The 18,635-nt window shown below is 38.9% G+C and overlaps 1 protein-coding gene across 3 annotated transcripts; it reads right to left on the bottom strand.

The window, feature by feature from the left end:
- Nucleotides 1-988: 988 nt before the first annotated feature.
- Nucleotides 989-18,054, bottom strand: LOC143031653 (uncharacterized). Of its 3 annotated transcripts, XM_076195765.1 has the most exons (3): nt 15,157-15,255; nt 8,838-9,023; nt 989-3,248 (listed from the first exon to the last, which is right to left on the bottom strand). In XM_076195765.1, the coding sequence occupies exon 3, from the start codon at nt 3,142-3,144 to the stop codon at nt 1,663-1,665; it is 1,482 nt and encodes a 493-aa protein (XP_076051880.1). In that variant the 5' UTR covers nt 3,145-3,248; nt 8,838-9,023; nt 15,157-15,255; the 3' UTR covers nt 989-1,662. The 3 variants fall into 3 exon arrangements, with proteins under 3 accessions (XP_076051880.1, XP_076051881.1, XP_076051882.1); XM_076195766.1 differs by lacking the exons at nt 8,838-9,023; nt 15,157-15,255 and adding an exon at nt 17,582-18,054; XM_076195767.1 differs by lacking the exons at nt 8,838-9,023; nt 15,157-15,255 and adding an exon at nt 3,512-3,621.
- Nucleotides 18,055-18,635: the final 581 nt, after the last annotated feature.

The following is an 18,635-nucleotide window of genomic DNA, read 5'->3' as shown; positions in this document are numbered from 1 at the left end:
GTTGTGCTCCCCTGATGGGAACCACCTTGTTGTGGTGGTGGGGTGGGGTTGGGGGCTTGCGTGTTCCTATGACCTAGCAAATGAGGCTAGAGGTGGGGTTCAGCCCAGGTCCTCCTTACTTAAGGGAAGAGGCCCACCCATGCTAGCATGTTCACCAGTGAGGGACCAAATGAAATGGTTCCTGGAGCAAGGCTGCCTGTGCGGGCCAACAGTGACACCCACAAGAGGGACCACCTTATAAGGTGCTGGATGGTTACAATTGAAAAATCCTCCGAAGCCAAGTCTCAAAGTCTGCACTAAACGCAAGGAAGGCTCCTCCAATCTCCATCTCCTTTACCTAGTCTGTGAACTGTTCATTCTGAAGACCAAGTACTACCATTTGTGTAAAATTTGATATAAATTTTGATTTCATCTTTGTGCACAAAAAATTGAAATTACTAAATTATAATTTCTACAGTATCAGCAAGAAAATTGTGATATTCAAGACAAAGGGCATTAACATGTTCACTACCAAATGAGAAATCATAATGTGAAATAGGAGAGATCAAACCATGACCATTCTTGTACCTTATCCTCAGGGAACCTGTCCTGTAATTGGGTGTAGCAGGTTTCAATATTTCATCCAACTATTCACTTGCAGCTAGCAGTTTGTATTTGCTTCCTTTCAATTTGACATGTCGCCTTATTTTGTCTTCCTTTCAATTAAAGTCGGGCAGAGAGTCAAGATGGGCCTTTCCAACAGCTTCCTTTTCCCTTATAATTTCTAATTTATGAGCTTTGCTTTGGCTTTGTTTTAACGTTGTGCTTATCTTAGTATTTCTACTTATCCAAAGCTCTTTCAGTAGCCTTTTTTTCATGTCTACTTCTCTCATGCTGTTATCTTTTAATTGTATGTCTCAGTAGGAAACACTACTGATTTTTTCTTTTCCAAATAGAATTTCTTACATAAAAAAGGATTGTATAAAGAATTTGGAGTTATCAGGCCATCAGATTTATTTAATGTGAGGGGGTAAAATTCATTACATGCTTCTCGATTTATTTCACTTGACTGAACAAGCAATCATGATGAGTAACAACCAAACACAGTACAAACAATCTCTTAAATATATGTGAAATAATGAAATTGTACACTTACATTTCAGGAGACATCGCCAGATTCTTAAACTCACCTCTTTTATTTTGAATTCATTATGGAATTATACATTTAATCTATTTGATTAAAACATTTCAATTTCATCTTGAACACCTTCCATGTACACATTTTTCCTTTGTGCACTAGTAAAACATGTGTGCACACACAGGTGCACAGCTTAGAGGGAACACTGTTCACTGCACAGATCACATGGGAATGGTTTCTAACCAGTGTGAGCCACCATGTGCCAATTTAGTCCTCTTATGTGAGAATGCAGAATCATACAGGTCACACTGGAAAGAATACTCTCCTGTGTGGGTCATCACCTAACATTTGAGGCGATTCTTTTGTAAGAAAGAAGCTGCATTGCATAGGTCATGCTGGATGGGTCTCATATGTTTTGTGAGATAGCCCTTAGTGAGAAAGCAGGACCACACAGGTCACACTGGAAAGGCTCCTCTCTTGTGAGGACCTTCATATGCTGTGAGAGATAATCCTTGTTAAGAAGGCTGATTCCAACAGGTCACACTCTAGGAAGGCTTCCCTCCTGTGTGGGTCCTCATATGCTGTGTGAGATCACCCTTTTTTGAAAAAGCAGAATTGCACATGTCACAATGGAAGGGCTTCTCTCTTGTGTGGTTCCTCATATGCTTTGTGAGATTACTCTTGTGTGAGAAAGCAGAATCACAAAAGTCACACTGGAAAGGCTTCTCTCCTGTGTGGGTCCTCATATGTATTGTGAGACTAACTTTTTGTGAGAAAGCAGAATCACAAAAAATACACTGGTAAGGCTTCTCTCCTGTGTGGGTCCTCATGTGCATTGTGAGATTACTCTTCTGTGAGAAAGCTGAATTGCATAGGACACACTGGAAAGGCTTCTCTCTTGTGTGGGTCCTCATATGTATTGTGAGACTACTCTTGTTTGAGAAAGCAGAATCACAAAGCTTGCACTGGAAAGGCTTCTCTCCTGTGTGGGTCCTCATATGCTCTGTGAGATGACCCTTGTGTAAGAAAGCAGAATCACAAAGATCACACTGGAAAGGCTTCTCTCCTGTGTGGGTCCTCATATGCATTGTGAGACCACCCGTTCGTGAGAAAGCAGAATCACAAAGATTACACTGGAAAGGCTTCTCTCCCGTGTGGGTCCTCATATGCTCTGTGAGATGACCCTTGTGTAAGAAAGCAGAATCACAAAGGTCACACTGGAAAGGCTTCTCTCCTGTGTGGGTCCTCATATGCATTGTGAGACTACCCGTTCGTGAGAAAGCAGAATCACAAAGATTGCACTGGAAAGGCTTCTCTCCAGTGTGGGTCCTCATATGTTTTGTGAGATTACCCTTTTCTGAGAAAGCAGAATCACAAAGGTTACACTGGAAAGGCTTCTCTCCAGTGTGGGTCCTCATATGTATTGTGAGCTTACTCTTTAGTGAGAAAGCAGAGTTACAAAGGTCACACTCGAAAGGCTTCTCTCCTGTGTGGGTCCTCATATGTATTGTGAGACTACTCTTGTCTGAGAAAGCAGAATCACAAAGATTGCACTGGAAAGGCTTCTCTCCTGTGTGGGTCCTCATATGTTTTGTGAGAGAACCCTTTTCTGAGAAAGCAGAATCACAAAGGTTACACTGGAAAGGCTTCTCTCCAGTGTGGGTCCTCATATGTGTTGTGAGCTTACTCTTTAGTGGGAAAGCAGAGTTACAAAGGTCACACTCGAAAGGCTTCTCTCCTGTGTGGATCCTGATATGCTGTGTGAGATTACTTTTACTTGAGAAAGCAGAATCACAAAGATTGCACTGGAAAGGCTTCTCTCCTGTGTGGGTCCTCATATGTCCTGTGAGATGACCCTTTTGTGAGAAAGCAGAATCACAAAGGTTACACTGGAAAGGCTTCTCTCCTGTGTGGGTCCTCATATGTCTTGTAAGTCCATCCCTTTTTGAGAAAACAGAATCACACAGGTCACATTGGAAAGGATTCTCTATAGTTTGGGTCATTACATGATATCTAAGATGACTCATGATATAGCTGTGCCAAAGATGTCACACTGGATCCTTATTATTGCATGACACACATGGAATCCACGGATAGCTCTTCCAAAGAAATGGTGATAAGTAACCTCATCCTGGAAAAAACAAAATTGTATTTGTAAGGTTGATACCTAAACTCTTTGAAAATTTGTAACACACTGCAATAGGATAGTGGATGTTTCATATACAGGCCATTTCATACTCAAGTCCCTTTGTACCTAAACACACCCTTTGCACTTGCCATTATCTAACATCAAATAGGTTGTAACACTAACAGAGATGGTACTATGATATATTGCATTCTAATTTTTCTTTAGAAATATGCTGAAAATCACCCAAAATCTACATGCATACCCACCCCACAATCACGAGAATTACTCAAATTTTGTTCTAGTTTTTCTCTCATGTCATAATGTTTAGAAGTGGGGAATGGTCTAGCTGGCCACAGCAGTCATATTTTGATACAACTCCATGACATTCCATGTTTGGACTCATAATACCTGAATCTAAATATGATCCACTCTAGGAAGATTTATTCAGTTCATGTTACTCATCTGACTCAAATAAGTGATGCAAGTTATATTGTTTGAGATATACTGGTAAGCAGGGTTGCAGAGTCGGAGTCGGAGAGAGTCAGAGGTTTTAGCTGGAAGTCAGAGTCGGATTTCTAAGAGTACTAGGAGTCAGAGTCGGAGTTGGAATTTTTTATCCGACTCCGACTCCTTAAGGGGGTACGCGACACCTGGAGGTCATTTTCTAAAATGTTTAGAGTAAAGAGCTGAAACTTCTCAGGTAAATAGGTATCCATATTGCCTACATTTTAGGTGAAGCAGAATGATGTATGTACACATGTACGTATACCAGTAGCGACATTTAAAAGTGCACAGCACCATAATACGTGGACCAATTTGTTTTATATTTTGGCTATGATTAGTCAGTAGGCACACCTAGGGCCGGTCATTGAGTAATTGAACAATTTCCTTTATACTTTTGCATACAGGCATTTCAATTTTAATGGCTGGCAAAAATCGTGAAAAATACAATTTTTTTGCTCTTGTTTCCATTATTACTCCGAACTCTTTGATCCTATTCAAAATATTCGAACGATCGGCCCTAGCAGTTACTAAAAGTAATATTCCCTGTAAGTTTCATCTAAATCTAATGTATATTAGATTTTTTATGATTAAAAAAAAGTAGAAAAATATCGAACGGAGATATGGCAACTTGAAATATGAATATATCTGTAACTTGCTTATAGTTTCACCAATTTGACTGATGTTTTCATGGCTTAATTCTTATTATATAATAAGTACAGTAAAAATTATCAACATATTTTAATTATAAGTACTTTAAATACTGAAAAACTAAAGTATAAGTATGGCATACAGTAGTGACGACGCACAGATGACAACATCATATAATTTGCTTTTTTGCACCTTTGGCGGTTTCTTCATATGAAACCTCTCTGCTGGGGGTCTTCAGGGTATCTAAATCATTGGAAAGAGGTTTATTTTCCAGTAGTGGGCGCCTTCTCTTTCCTCATCAGATTCCCCTCGCCAATCTATGTTGGTAGGGCACCCCCTCCAGCATCATATGATGTCCCTTCTTCTTTCTTCTTCCTGTATAGCCTTGATCTTTTTCCTCTTGCTTTCTTCTTTGGATTTAATCTTCCTCTTTGAATTGTTTAGTCTAATGTTGTCCTTTACCTCTGTCACCGTCACAGAGGTGCAGGTGAGGGCGGTGGTGGAGTGAGAGGTGGTGAGATCTTTAGTCGTCTTTGACTGCTTGCCATCTTTAACTACTGTTTTTTGTCATTGTGATGTTCTTTTGTTCTTTTTGATGACTGTACTAAAGAGTAATATGTACTAGCTAAAGTAATAGATTGCAATGAGAGCTCATGAGACATGTGTACTTCCCTTTTCAGAGCTAGCCGGTAACTAACGCTTAGTTTCGCACAAAGTTGGCGAAATATTCTCCCTCCACCTTCCTCCCTTCCCCTCCACAATCGTATTGGCCGTTGATACACTGGGCGAGTGTAAATTCAATCAAATTTCAATGTTATTCGCTGCGCCTGAAGGTCCTAAGTGGCACGCCTCCTTCTAGTGTGGGTTGCGCCTTTAAATCTGTCCCTTTGATCCTCACCCAGGACCTTTAAATTGCGCGCGGCTGGAAAATTATTTGTCGGGATTTATTTCTAAGTGGTATACGAACATTTTGAACACAGTTTTGAAAAATGCCATATCTTGACCAAATTCACCCCCCCAGGTGTCGCGTACCCCCAGTCCAAAAAAATTATTTTATTTAACATGATTTCCCTGTTTGGTTTTTACCAGTTGCACAATTTAGCAGTTTTTGCATGGTTTTGCTTATATTTTTGGAGGTAATAGTGTGTGCAGTGTATATGTACACTAAGTGGTCTCTCCAGATGGAAAAAAAAAACAATCCATCAACAATAAAAAAAAAGAAAAATACACAATACTGACAAGCTATCGTTGTCAGTCTGGGTAAAAGTGTCTGTGGTCATGTATTTGTAATTGTTTCCTGTAAGGAGAGTGAAACTATATATATACTGTATATATATCATATTTTGTACTATACTACAATGCTTCTACTTCAACATAAATAAGGATATATACCATTTATACAAGTTTCCAGAATGTAGTTTGTATTAATGCTTCATTCATTCTATACTATGGTAGTTCTAGCCAGTGGAATGTATTTCTATTCTTAATAAATATTCAATAAATATAATGATTAATTCAAATTCTTGAATAATTTGTCGACTGTCAAGTGACAGTGATGATTTTTATCTTTAAATAATTTAAACTAGCTACTTTACCTTTGTTGACAGTCTAATTAATTCAAATTATGTTAACATCTAAAACTCCATCATGTACACATGTACATGACAGTGTAGACAAAAGTATATATCCACTACATATGCACTATCCACATATGTCTTCATGTATGTAAGTCAATGGAAGTGTTTTTGTGTGGTTTACTGTTTTGTAGGAGCTATGTCATGCTGGGATAATGCCCTGAGATAAACTTTGACCAGTCTCAGAGGCCAGATAGGAATGACATTAGAACATATGTCACAGCATTTGGTGATGACTGAAAAGGAGAGGAACAACAGCAGCTATGAACAGTGTGCACAGGGGAAGGTTGTCTCTCTTTCCTGAACTGATTCCTGGGTTTTATGATAACATGGTGAAATTAATTTTGCAGTAAGTACTAGGTAGGGCACCCTCCATTAACCTTTCCTCATCATGATTTGTTTATCATAGTACTGCCCCATGAGCTCGAGGTTGGCTGATACTCGTGTCTTGACCTCTTGGAAGGTGGTGGCCTGTGTGGCTAGGCATAAGTCATCCACATAGATGAATCTGCGGATGTTGGGGAAGGAGGGTTGGTCGTTTGTATAGATGTTAAAGAGCAGAGGTACCAGGACTGATCCCTGAGGTAGACCGTTCTTTTGTGTCCGCCATCTGCTTTTGATGCCATTTATTTCGACATAGAATCTGCAGTTTTCCAGAAGGCTTCTTATAACATTAACTATGGTCTTCTTCTGAAGCATGTTGGCAAGTTTCAGCAACAGGCCTTTGTGGTTCACACTGTCGTATGCTGCTGTTAGGTCTACAAACACTGTCCCAGTAATTTGCCGCAGTTCGAACCCATCTTCAATGAACTGAGTTAGGTTAAGGACCTGTCCACAACATGAATGACCTGGCCTGAACCCAGCTTGGTCAGGAGTGAGAAAGCTATCGACAGCAGTGGATATTCTATTTCATATGAGTCTCTTGTATAGTTTGTAGGTTGTACATAGTAGTGATATGGGTCTATAGCTTTTGGGGTGATTAGGGTCCTTATTGGGTTTTAAGAGAGCCACAATTTTGGTTCTTGTCTTCTTAGGTATTTTCTGCATTCTCAGGCATGAGTTGAAATAGGACAGAAGCCACTGATGTGCAATAGGTCCAAGGTTTTTAATGAATTCATTTGGTATTCTGTCTACGCATGCAGCTTTGTTGGACTTGAGTTGCTTTATTTCTTCTATAAGTTCTTCTATGGTGAAAGGCTGGAAGATGTCATTTCCATTAGATAAAGCTGCCTCTGTCTCTTCTTTTGCCGCCATTCTTTGTTGTTTGGTCGGCCGTTTACAATTAGCTGGTGAGCAACCTGATTGGAGGTTACCGCCGCCAATCTCTGTGGTAGTCTATTTTCAGTATTTAGTTTGTGGATAGTTGTCCATGCTTTTTTACTATTGTGGGTAATAGCCGTGTTTTCAATGGTTTCGTGCCATTTTTGTTGTTTTTCTTGGCTAATTAGAGATATAACTGTTTCTCCCCATGCAATGGTCTCTTGGCTAAAAGGGTCTTCTTTGTACAGGGAGGTATATTCTTTGTCTCTCAACCCAAACCCATCCAAAACCCAAGTGTGTGCATTTCACCTAAAAAATAGAGAAGCTAATCGAAAGCTTAAAGTGCAATGGTGTGGAAAGGAGCTAGAACACCACCACTATCCAGCATACCTAGGGGTAACCCTGGACAGGACCCTCTCGTTTGCCACCCACATCCAAAAACTCAGAGGGGAAGTAAGCTCCTGTAACTCCCAGCTCAAAAAACTAGTGGGAACAAAGTTGGGCGCAAATGCACGCACACTCAGAACATCTGCCTTAGCACTGTGCTATGCACCAGCAGAATACTGTGCTCCGGTGTGGAACAGATCACCCCACACAAAGAAAATAGACCCAGTACTGAACGAAACCTGCAGAATCATCACAGGAACACTTCGCCCCACGCCCATCAACATCCTGTACAGAATCACAGGCATAGCATCCCCAGATATTCGACGACGCGCTTTAGCAAAAGTCGAAAAGGGTAAACAAACCTCAGACACGAGGCACCCACTACAATCACATGTGCCTCCCCCAAGTAGACTCAAGTCGCGAAAGAGCTTTGCCACCGTGGAGGAGATACCACCTGGTATGTTGCCCCACAATTACAGAATAAAACAGTTGAAGGAGTCTGACAGCACAACTCTCCCTAACAGTACAGTGCAAGGACCCAGTGAAGAGTTCTCAAATGGGGCACTGCTACCAAGACGTGAATGGTCCACACTAAATAGAGCAAGATCCAGAGTCGCCAGAACTGGTGACAATCTGGTTAGATGGGGCCTCAAAACCGACCCATCCTGTGAGTCCGGAGAAACTGAACAGAACATTGACCATATCCTAAGCTCGTGCCCACTTTCAACCAATTTCGACAACATTGACCCAGTCAAAATTAACCAAAGAACACTTGAATGGCTGTCTGTCTGGCGTGATAAGCTATGATGATCATTATTTGTCACATTTTCTTCCTAATATTGTAATAGAAGGTTTATGAGAATAGACAATGGAAATAACAGATGATTTTTTTTTTTTTTTTGGGGGGGGAGGGGTGTGGCACAAAGGAAAAATAAATTATATAGATTGTAGAGGCTACTCTGCCATGACAGATTTGAAAGTGTTCATAAGCTGGTAGATAATCATGAGCATAAATAATACCATTATATATTTAATATATGTTTATACGAATATACATGCTTGTGTGCATATATATATAAAGTCAGGTGAGTGTATATTTATCATACAAGTGAATGTTTCATGAAAAAAATAATATACATGAAAAATATTTATAAATTACTTGCTGAATAGGTTGGGAGGCTGGTATATGGATCTGCAGAATAGATTTCCACACAGGGGTCAAGGAGTTAAGGAGTCGGGAGTCGGAGTCGGGTGTCGGAGTGAGTCGGAGTCAGAGTTGGCATCCTAGGAATTCTAGGAGTTGGAGTCGGAGTAGGACCTTATACCATCCGACTCCGCAACCCTGCTGGTAAGTGGTGTACTTGTGTTATTATTTAAGCAAAAAAATAATAAATAGATAAGATCTAATAAAGTGGTAGCTTATGTCATAAGCTGTTCAGGCTATTAAATCTAAGTCAGTTGAGTCACTGTAGTTGTTTTAAACAGGACCTACATATCTTGAGTATCATAATTGTTGAAAGACCCACATATATTTTCTTACTGTGTTTATTACAATTTAATGACTATTGAAGAAGAACCACATATATATTTTTTCACTACTTTGAAATTACTTTTAATCTAAGATCCACATATATTTTATTACTACGTTTGATACAAGTTAATGAGTATTGAATAGAATCCACATATAATTTGCTGCAATTTAATCAGAGAAAACTATATTCTTTCATTACCCAACTTGGACACCACTATTGAACATCACAAAGGAGGAGAATGGAATAAAATATGGTTTAATGAAGAGCAGCTTCCATTACAGATCATATATACACATATAATCAACTTGGGTGGTGGCAGTGATACCTTTTAAGTCATTAGGTTTAAAACCATAATTCCCAAGTCACCCTTATATAGGTATATTTGATTTTTCTCATTGGAGGTGCTCTTGGTTAAACACTATTCTGTAGAGGCGTTATAGACATCTTGCCCTTCCATTCATCAATTGAAAGATAATAATACTTATTAATTACAACCTTATATTTATTGGATGACAATCAATCAAACGCCAACGGCACCACGTTTTTGGTGGTAGCGGTGGGATTTACGCCATTAACCAACCTCAAGTCCACTTATCTGTGTGTCGACTGAGACAAAACTTGTGCATCCTGTGGATTATCAGTAATGTCATCAGGCAGTTCACAAATAAAACTATAGAAATAGCACATGAGACTGTAGGGGGAGTAATGTGTTAAGGTGTATAGTTTTGTTAGAACTACACAATTAAAGGTAATTAAGCAAAACTGGAAAATAAAATTGAGTGGAGCTATAACCCGGGAGAGGGAGAAGAGGCAGGTTTTACAAGCGAACAGAAGGCAGTTGGAGAAACAGAGACACCAACTGCATTTAAACGACTCTCAAAGATAAACAGAGGGAGAGCTCCACATGACAGGAGTTAGACAGTTACTTAGAAGGAGGTACATCTACAGTAGGGTCGTTAGATTCTTCCCATTAAGAACAAAACACCACCAACACATACTGCACTCCCTAACTCAGTTCTTTGCAGACTATGACATCCCAGAGAGCATCTTGTCAGACAACGGAGCAGAATTGACCAACACAACCTTCAAGAAGATGTGTGAAGAGCAGCAAATAACCCTACTCTACACCACCCCATACCACCCACAACCAAACGGTGTGGTAGAACAGATGCATCGAACATTGAAGAGCATCCTGGGAATACAAAAACTGGTGGAAGAACCCATGGAGGTATCCACAGTAAGTTGGTGTACCCAAGGGTCACCTGTCATTTGCACACCTACAGTGTGCTGAGTGGAGAGTACCTCACCAATCAACCAAAAGGGTGGTCACTCTCAGATGACAGGATGGAGTTATTGCAGGATATTTGGACCAATTCAGATAGAATCCTTCATGTGGTGTTGCGGATTTTTTCTTCCAGGAGGGCGTAGGGCCGTGTAAGGCCAGGTATTTTTAAAGGAATATTATTTTCATTTAATTGCATTTCTTCTAGAGAGCGCTGTAAGCGAGTGTGATGTAGCTCGATCCATCTGTGATGTCACTAGGACGCATTCAGACAGAGACATAAAATAGGGCCGTTAGTATTAAGAGAATGAGAAAAATTCCCAACCCCCAGTTCAGGATTCCATTAGAGGGATAGTTTAGGGAGAGATTGTGATGACTAGGGGTTGACCTCAGAAGAGAGATGGGGTTTTGCAATATAACACAAAGGGGGAGTTGGTAGATTTACACATGGATGCGAACACATACGCCAATCTCTCTGTTTCTTGTGCGTAGCTAGATTAGTCTCACACCCCAACTATTCCCCTTAAGAGGTATGTCAGTGCATTCTGTAAAATTAATAGAAATACATGACCATAACTGAAAGAAACAGACATACATTGAAAATATAATAGGCAGATATTATCCTTCAATATCTAGTGAGTCTCCCACCCCAACTATTCCCCTTAACAGGCAGGAAAGGGGTTGAGGGAGTGCAAACAAAAACACTTTGTTGCTTAGGGTAGGTGATCATCAGAGGGATCACATATCAATTGGGTGAAGTTGTCGTGTAATTATCAAGTGAAATTTTGTCCGAAATTGTTCTCTACTAAGGACATAGATGTAAGGTTAGGTTTTGAAAGAAGTAGACGAATCAGACACTTAGACAGTGGACCTAGGAGTAATAGCAAAGACATGTCACCAGACAAGTATGTAAACAAAATAGTTGGAAAAACCTACAATTTACTATGTACATGCATATACCAAAGGCTTTTTCCCCCTTACAAGGGAGGTAGCTAAAAAACATACACATAAAAACCACTCCCACCCATTCCATCTCTATCACACTCCACTCCCCTTCACCTTCTTCTCTCCCTCTTATCTTGGCACCTCCTACATGACAGGTCATCCCTGCATCTTGTCCACTACCCTGGATCAGAAAGCAGTGTTGCAAGACATAGCACATCCACAGCAAGGCCACTTCATAAATTCGTCGACCACCCCCCTCTCCGTCCCCTCATGCAGAAAAGGAGAAGACGGGAAGAAATCCCTTCGGGCTGCATCAATTTTTTTTTTTCATACATACTTCCTCACTCTCCCTCATGCATCATAGCATCATCTATACACAACCCCTCTCCATTCACCCCTATCTTCTGTCCTCTCCCATCCTTCCTCCACAGACATTCCTCTCTTTTGTAATGCCCCTTTCACCCCATCCATCCATCTCATCCTAGGACGCCCCCTCATATTCACTCCTTCCATACTTCTTTTACTAATCTTTCTTCACTCATTCTTTCCATGTGTCCAAACCATCCTAATATCCTTTCATCAACCCTATCTCCCAGTTCCCTTTCCACCCCTTTATTCCTCCTCACCTCCTCATTTCTTACTCTATCCAGCCTAGTAACCCTTATCATACTTCTCAGACATTTCATCTCAAGCACATTCAAACTCCTTCTCTCTTCCTCTCTCATGTTCCATGTTTCTGCCCCGTACAATTCTGTTGGTACAATCACTCCTTCATATAACCTCCTCTTAGCATCCATTCCCAGATGTCTATTTCTCATTACACTTTTCAATCCACCAAGGCATTTAGCCGCTTCTCTCAATCTACATTCTACCTCCACCCCGACTCCTCCCTTTCCTGCTACATTCGCACCCAAATATCTAAAACTATACACTTCCTCCAGTCTTTCACCCTTAATGCTCACCTCCAGCCTGCTGTCACTCTCTCCCCTTGTACATCTCATCACCTTACTTTTACCCACATTTATCTTCAGCTTCCTTCTTTCACACACCTTCTCAAACTCTGTCACTAACTTCCTCAATCCCTCCTCTGATCCTGCTACAAGTGCAGTGTCGTCAGCAAACAACTGGCTCACCTCCCACTTTTCTCCATTTTCTTCAATCATCTCCAACCCCTGACCCACTACCCTTGCATTCACCTCTAGCACCACCCCATCCATGTAAAGATTGAACAGCCAGGGTGACATAACACATCCCTGACAAAGTCCCACCTTTACCTCAAACCATTCACTCTCTCCATTTCTAATCCTAACACAAGCTCTACTACTCTCGTAAACACTCTTGACTGCTCTTAACAGCTTTCCTTCTATCCCATATATCTGCAGTGCCTCCCACAGTGCCTTTCTATCTACCCTGTCATAAGCCTTTTCCAGATCCATAAAAGCCCAGAAAACATCCTTACCTTTTCCTACAGCTTTCTCACATATCTGTCTTACACAAAGATCTGATCTACACAACCCCTACCTGTCCTAAACCCACACTGTTCCTCACCAATCACTCCCTCTGTTCCTCTCCCAATCCTCTCGATCAAGACCCTCCCATACGCCTTCCCAACTACACTCAACAAGCTGATCCCTCTGAAACTACTACACTCACACTTGTCCCCCTTTCCCTTGTAAAGAGGAACTATACAGGCACCTCCAGTCCTCCGGCACTCTACCCTCTCTCAAACAAACATTAAACAGCCTCACCAGCCAGTCCACCATCACTGTACCTCCTTTTTTCAGACATTCTGCATGGCATCCATCCAGACCAGGTGCCTTACCTGCTCTCATCATCTTAACAGCTGCTTTCACCTCATCCTTCCCTATTTCTCCTCCATTTTCCTCACTCATCACTCTCATTTTCTTAGCGCTTCCCACTGCAATTACTTTTCCCTCCCTATCCTCCTACACATTTAGCAACTCACTAAAATACTCTGCCCACCTTCCTCTCACTGCCTTCTCTTCCATTATCATCTCTCCATCAGCACCTTTTACCTTTTCCTCTCTACTTGATTCGCCTTCTTTTTCTCTTTTAATTTCCTTCCAAAACATCATTTTATTGCTTTCAAAATTTTCTGTCATACTCTTACCCTATTTCACATCTGCTCTCCTCTTTGCTTCCTTTATCTTATGCTTAACTTCCTTTCTCTTTACTTTGTACCTCTCATACGGTTCCCTCGTCCTAATTTGCAGCCAATCTATGAATGCCTGCTTCTTTTCTTCAACATTTCTTTGCTTCCTCATCCCACCACTCACTACCCTTCCTTCTAATAAAAAAAATCTCTACGCTATTACAAATAGCCATATAAAGATCATTTATCTTGATAATTTTCTTGTAATTAACTTAAAAGTAAACACCATGTATTTACAAATTCTCAATTCATACAAGTACTGAACGAGCTGGCAATTTTTGCAACATGTTTCCACTTGTACAGAATCAGCACAGATAGCTGTAGTTTAGATCTACATGTTAGTACACGTTCAGCAAGAAGTGTGTGGTTGATATGGTTTTCTAATGAACCTCAAAGAATATCAAGAATTAAAATATAGTCTATAACTGTATTCTAAATATGTCATCTTATTGTATATTTTTTAATTATAGATTTATAGAAACTACCCATACTGATATCTAAATCTTGACTATTAGGCCTTTTCAGTAAAACAGAATGGTTCAGCACTTGAAATACTGCCAAGACAATACTAAAACACATAAGAAGCACATAACAATAATCCTTAGAAAAGTGACTGATGTGCTTATTGAAAAGTTGATGGAAGTTTGAAAAAAAATACTCACTGTTATGTGTGAACTGTTGGACACTAATAATGAATAACCCCACAATACTAAGATCTATTGAAAACAATGAGACTGAGCAACATATATTTCAATCATCTTCAAGCAGTGATTTGAGTGACATCTTCATATCGAGATATGTACAGTGAATACTCAGTTGAAGAAAATTCTTCAACTTCAATGGAATCAGTTCTAGCACTTCTGGGCCAAACACTAGTCAAAAAAAAGTAATAGAATAATTATTTAGGTTTGTTTGATCCATATTGGAAGACAAATCACGAGCAAGAAGAGATTGATGGAGAACTGTAGTTACAGTTAATTTTGTGTAGTTATAAGCTGCATCCCCTCTGTTTTCACCAACCAGTGGAAAAAATGAGGAACTCAGTGTCCTGAGATACAGGTAAAACAGACTGCAGCCCTGAGAAGAGCTGGAAAGAAAGAACAAAATTGCATGCACTGAGTAGTTCTGGGGAAATCTTCAAATTTAAGGTGAGAACCATTTTGCCAAGTTTTATATAACTTCCCATGTTTCTGGTGATCACAATGTAATATAGATACATCAGGAATGATACCATTCAACATGGTTGCAATTTACAGTTTTATAACAGATGGGGCAGCCCCTATGTATGTAGCAATGGTTGTCATGCCCTCATACATATTTTGCAGGTTATCATATAATAGAGGGCATGGTCCAAGATAGAATATGTAAACTTGTTTTATTTCAGAACTTTTTTGGATTAATGCTTCCCCAGAAAAAGGACACTCATATAATCAAATTAAATTACCCATTGACAGGTACAAAAAATTAACAAACTTGTACTCGTTGACAAAGACCTAATCTAACAACAATGAAGATTTGTTACCTGATATTTTGAAATTATTTTTACCTTTGTAATGGCCTCTTACATATGAAACACAGGATATTATCAGCATCAGTAGATCTTTCTCACTAATGGTTGTCTTCCAATATGGCAACATATCTATTTATCATTAAATCACTCATGTGGAGTGCTATATAATTTTTTTTGCAGATGATGCAAAATTACTTAAGAAGGTAAAAACGGAAGAGGACTACAACTCATTGCAACAAGATCTGGACACAATATGGAATTGGACTCAAAAATGGGAAGTAAAATTCAATATTAAGAAATGCAGCATAATGGAATTTGGAAAGAGTAAAAATAGAATATCAAAAGATTACAGAATTGGGGAAGAAAAAATAAATAAAACTATGAAAAAGATCTTGGAGTGATGATTGGAAAGGACATGAAACCAGATAAGCATATAAACAAGATGTTCGGAGAAACCTACAACTTATTGAGAGCAATCAAAGTGGCATTTACCTATATGGACGAAGAAATGATAAGGAAAATAGTTACTACACTAATAAGACCAAAACTTGAATACGCAGCATCACTTTGGACACCCAGTACCAGAAAGAATATTAAGAAACTAGAAAGATTACAAAGAGCGACAACAAAACTAGCACCGACACTCGCCGAACTAACATATGAGCAAAGACTATCCAAATTGAACCTACCAACTCTGGAACAAAGAAGAGAAAGAGGAGATTTGCTAACTATCTACAGAATAATGAAAGGAATGGAAGTTTTAGACAGGAACGACCTATTAATGTGGGACAACGGTAAAACAAGAGGACACGGTAAAAAATTGAAAAAGGATAGTTATAGAAAAAACTTGAAAGGAACAGTTTCCCACACAGAGCGATAAATACATGAAACAAATTAGACAACAAAACAGTATGTGCTAACACTATACAAGATTTTAAGATAAAACTTGATGCGGAGAGATACAAAGACGGGTCACCACAAGCATAGCTCACCTTCCGTATATTACAACTAGGTAAATACAACTAGGTAAGCAGTCAATAGGTCACATGACCAGCACCCACTATCTAAGATTACATATGGGAAGGTATAATGGTAAATTATTGGAAATCCACACCTCAAAAATATAGCAATAGAAAATTAAATATCAAGTTTGCCTAATATAATACATCAACATAATATGTTTTTCTTGCTGGAAATCAATAACAGAAAGTTGCCACAAGCAATACACTAATGATAGACGAGGAAGTCAAAGAAATTGAAATATGTTAGCATGGTCTAACCTAACATGCATTTAATAATGTGATAGCTGTAATGCTAGAGGTCATTAGGGTCGTCATTGTTAGGGATGTTGACAGCAAGTTTTGGCATCCAACATAATGCAGGGTGTAGAGGAGCTTCATAGCTTCAAGAAAAGCATGAAACTCACCTCCATAGAGCTGTTTCAAATATATGATGTCACTTGGAGTGGGAGAAAACTCAGTACATGTTATAGTTATCATCATCAAACTGACATTGATGGGACTGGACAGATGATAACATGGCATCTTGAGCATCTCTGGTATTGTATTTGCTTTTAGCAAGGTTTTTTGTTATTAATTTCCATCAAGAAAAACATATATTACATTGATGTATTATAACTTATAAAATTTATATTTTTCTATTGCTATATTACTTAGATGTGCACTTCTAAAAATAAACTGGTATAATCACACATACTATAATACAATGACCTGTAATAAATAAAATGTGGATTTGTGGAGTGAATATTAGGATTTTACTTCCCAAGAACAATTAGTGCACACTGGATTCAGAATGAACTTCATGAATTCTTTACTTTTGGACTGAGGAAGACAAGATGGAGACCCACCTCCTAATGAGAATGTAAGAAAAATGTAAACAAACAGGATTCACATGTTAAATATAAAGATGCTTGCCAATCTCCATTTATATTTCAAATTGCTACTGATTTAAATATCAATTCCTGGTACTTATACATACAGCTCAAAATACTCAGAATGATACAGTTATGAATTGCAGCCATGAGGTCAGTGAAACTCTTTATAATATACAAAGATGTTTGCCAGTTTCAATTTACAATACTTCTATATGAGGTTCAAAATAATCAATGATATGAACTAGCCAATGATAAAGATAAGAACTGCCGCCGTGAGACCTGGATACATATAAATAAAGATGTTTGCCCATCCTTTTTTCAGTAGCCACCGATGTTACCATTAGTTTGCCGTACTTATATATGGAGTATTATGTACTCATAATGATAAGAGCTAGCCGATTATACAGGTAACTGCAGGTGCAGGACTGACAAACATTTTGATAATTACCCACAAGTTTACCTCTGCTCTGAATACCAAATGCAAAGCCAATCGGGAATTGAAATATAGCAACGGCCAGCACACTACGCATGCTCTAAGCTATCTTATCATTAAATTATTGCACTTACGAATTCAAGATGTAAGCACACTTGTTTAGCCTGTACAAAGCACAGCCACGAAAACAAGATCTTTTATGAAGGAGTGCAAAGAAGTTCTCATCGAGCTATGAAGTTATATGTAAGCAAACGTTACATTAGGGCGAAGATGTAGGTTTTCTATATGTATTTCATCTGTTTTCGTATTTCTGCTTTCTATTCTAGGTTTCATATTTTATATTCAATATTTTCATACTTTATACTTTATGATTTTTTACATTTTATATATATTAAGCGTCGTTTAAGTGGCGCTGCTTTTTGTTCGCTTTGGACAGGCTACTATTACTTCACATTTTCTTTTGTGTCCTTTCCGTCCCTGTAGCTATTGCTTTTCTTTCCCTCTATGGAACTGCTGGAAGTCTTAAGGCCTCTAGTAACTACTTCTTGATATTTTCCCTCCCCCTTCTCTCCAGCAACTGTTGTGCGAATTTAGCACTAATCAAGTACAGTGCCTTATCGAGTTTAAGTATCTCCTCTTTACTCCTATTTACAGCAACTGCTGTGCGAATTTAGCACTAATTAAGTACAGTGCCTTATCGAGTTTAAGTATCTCCTATTTACGTATGCTCTTGATCGAAGTCATCACAGATGTTATAATGTCAAGATTGAAATGTCTCAACTTCTCAGTTTTACTAGTTCACCATATTACATTTGTATCCTTGTACTTTATGATTAGGATTGGTATAGTTTCCCTATGTATTACTATTTGATTTTGTTAGATCAAGATATAACACACCTTAGATCAAGATATAACGAAATGGCAAAGCTGGTTAATAAGAATACACGTACAGCGAAACGTAATTATGAAATTAAGGTTGCCAGTCAAGCAAGATCCAACCCAAAGGGTTTCTTTCATCTCTATAGGAAAAAAAAAATAATAATAAAAATAAAGAAAGAATAGGACCAATTAAAAACGATGAAAATGTCATGATAGAATCGAAGGAAAAATGAGTGGGGAGTTTAACAAATATATTCTCTCTGTGTTTACTAATGAGAGGTTAGATAAAGTACCTGACTGCGATCCGAT

The sequence above is a fragment of the Oratosquilla oratoria genome, chromosome 12 (genome assembly GCF_046742065.1).
Source record: "Oratosquilla oratoria isolate Oo_2021 chromosome 12, ASM4674206v1, whole genome shotgun sequence".
Classification (NCBI taxonomy): Eukaryota; Metazoa; Arthropoda; class Malacostraca; order Stomatopoda; family Squillidae; genus Oratosquilla; species Oratosquilla oratoria.
The sequence above is the reverse complement of the archived record's forward strand: the minus strand, read 5'-3'. Positions and strand labels throughout refer to the sequence as shown.

Coding starts and splice junctions, on each gene's coding strand:
- LOC143031653 (XM_076195766.1), bottom strand. CDS start 3,144: ATGAGTCATCTTAGATATCATGTAATGACCCAAACTATAGAGAATCCT.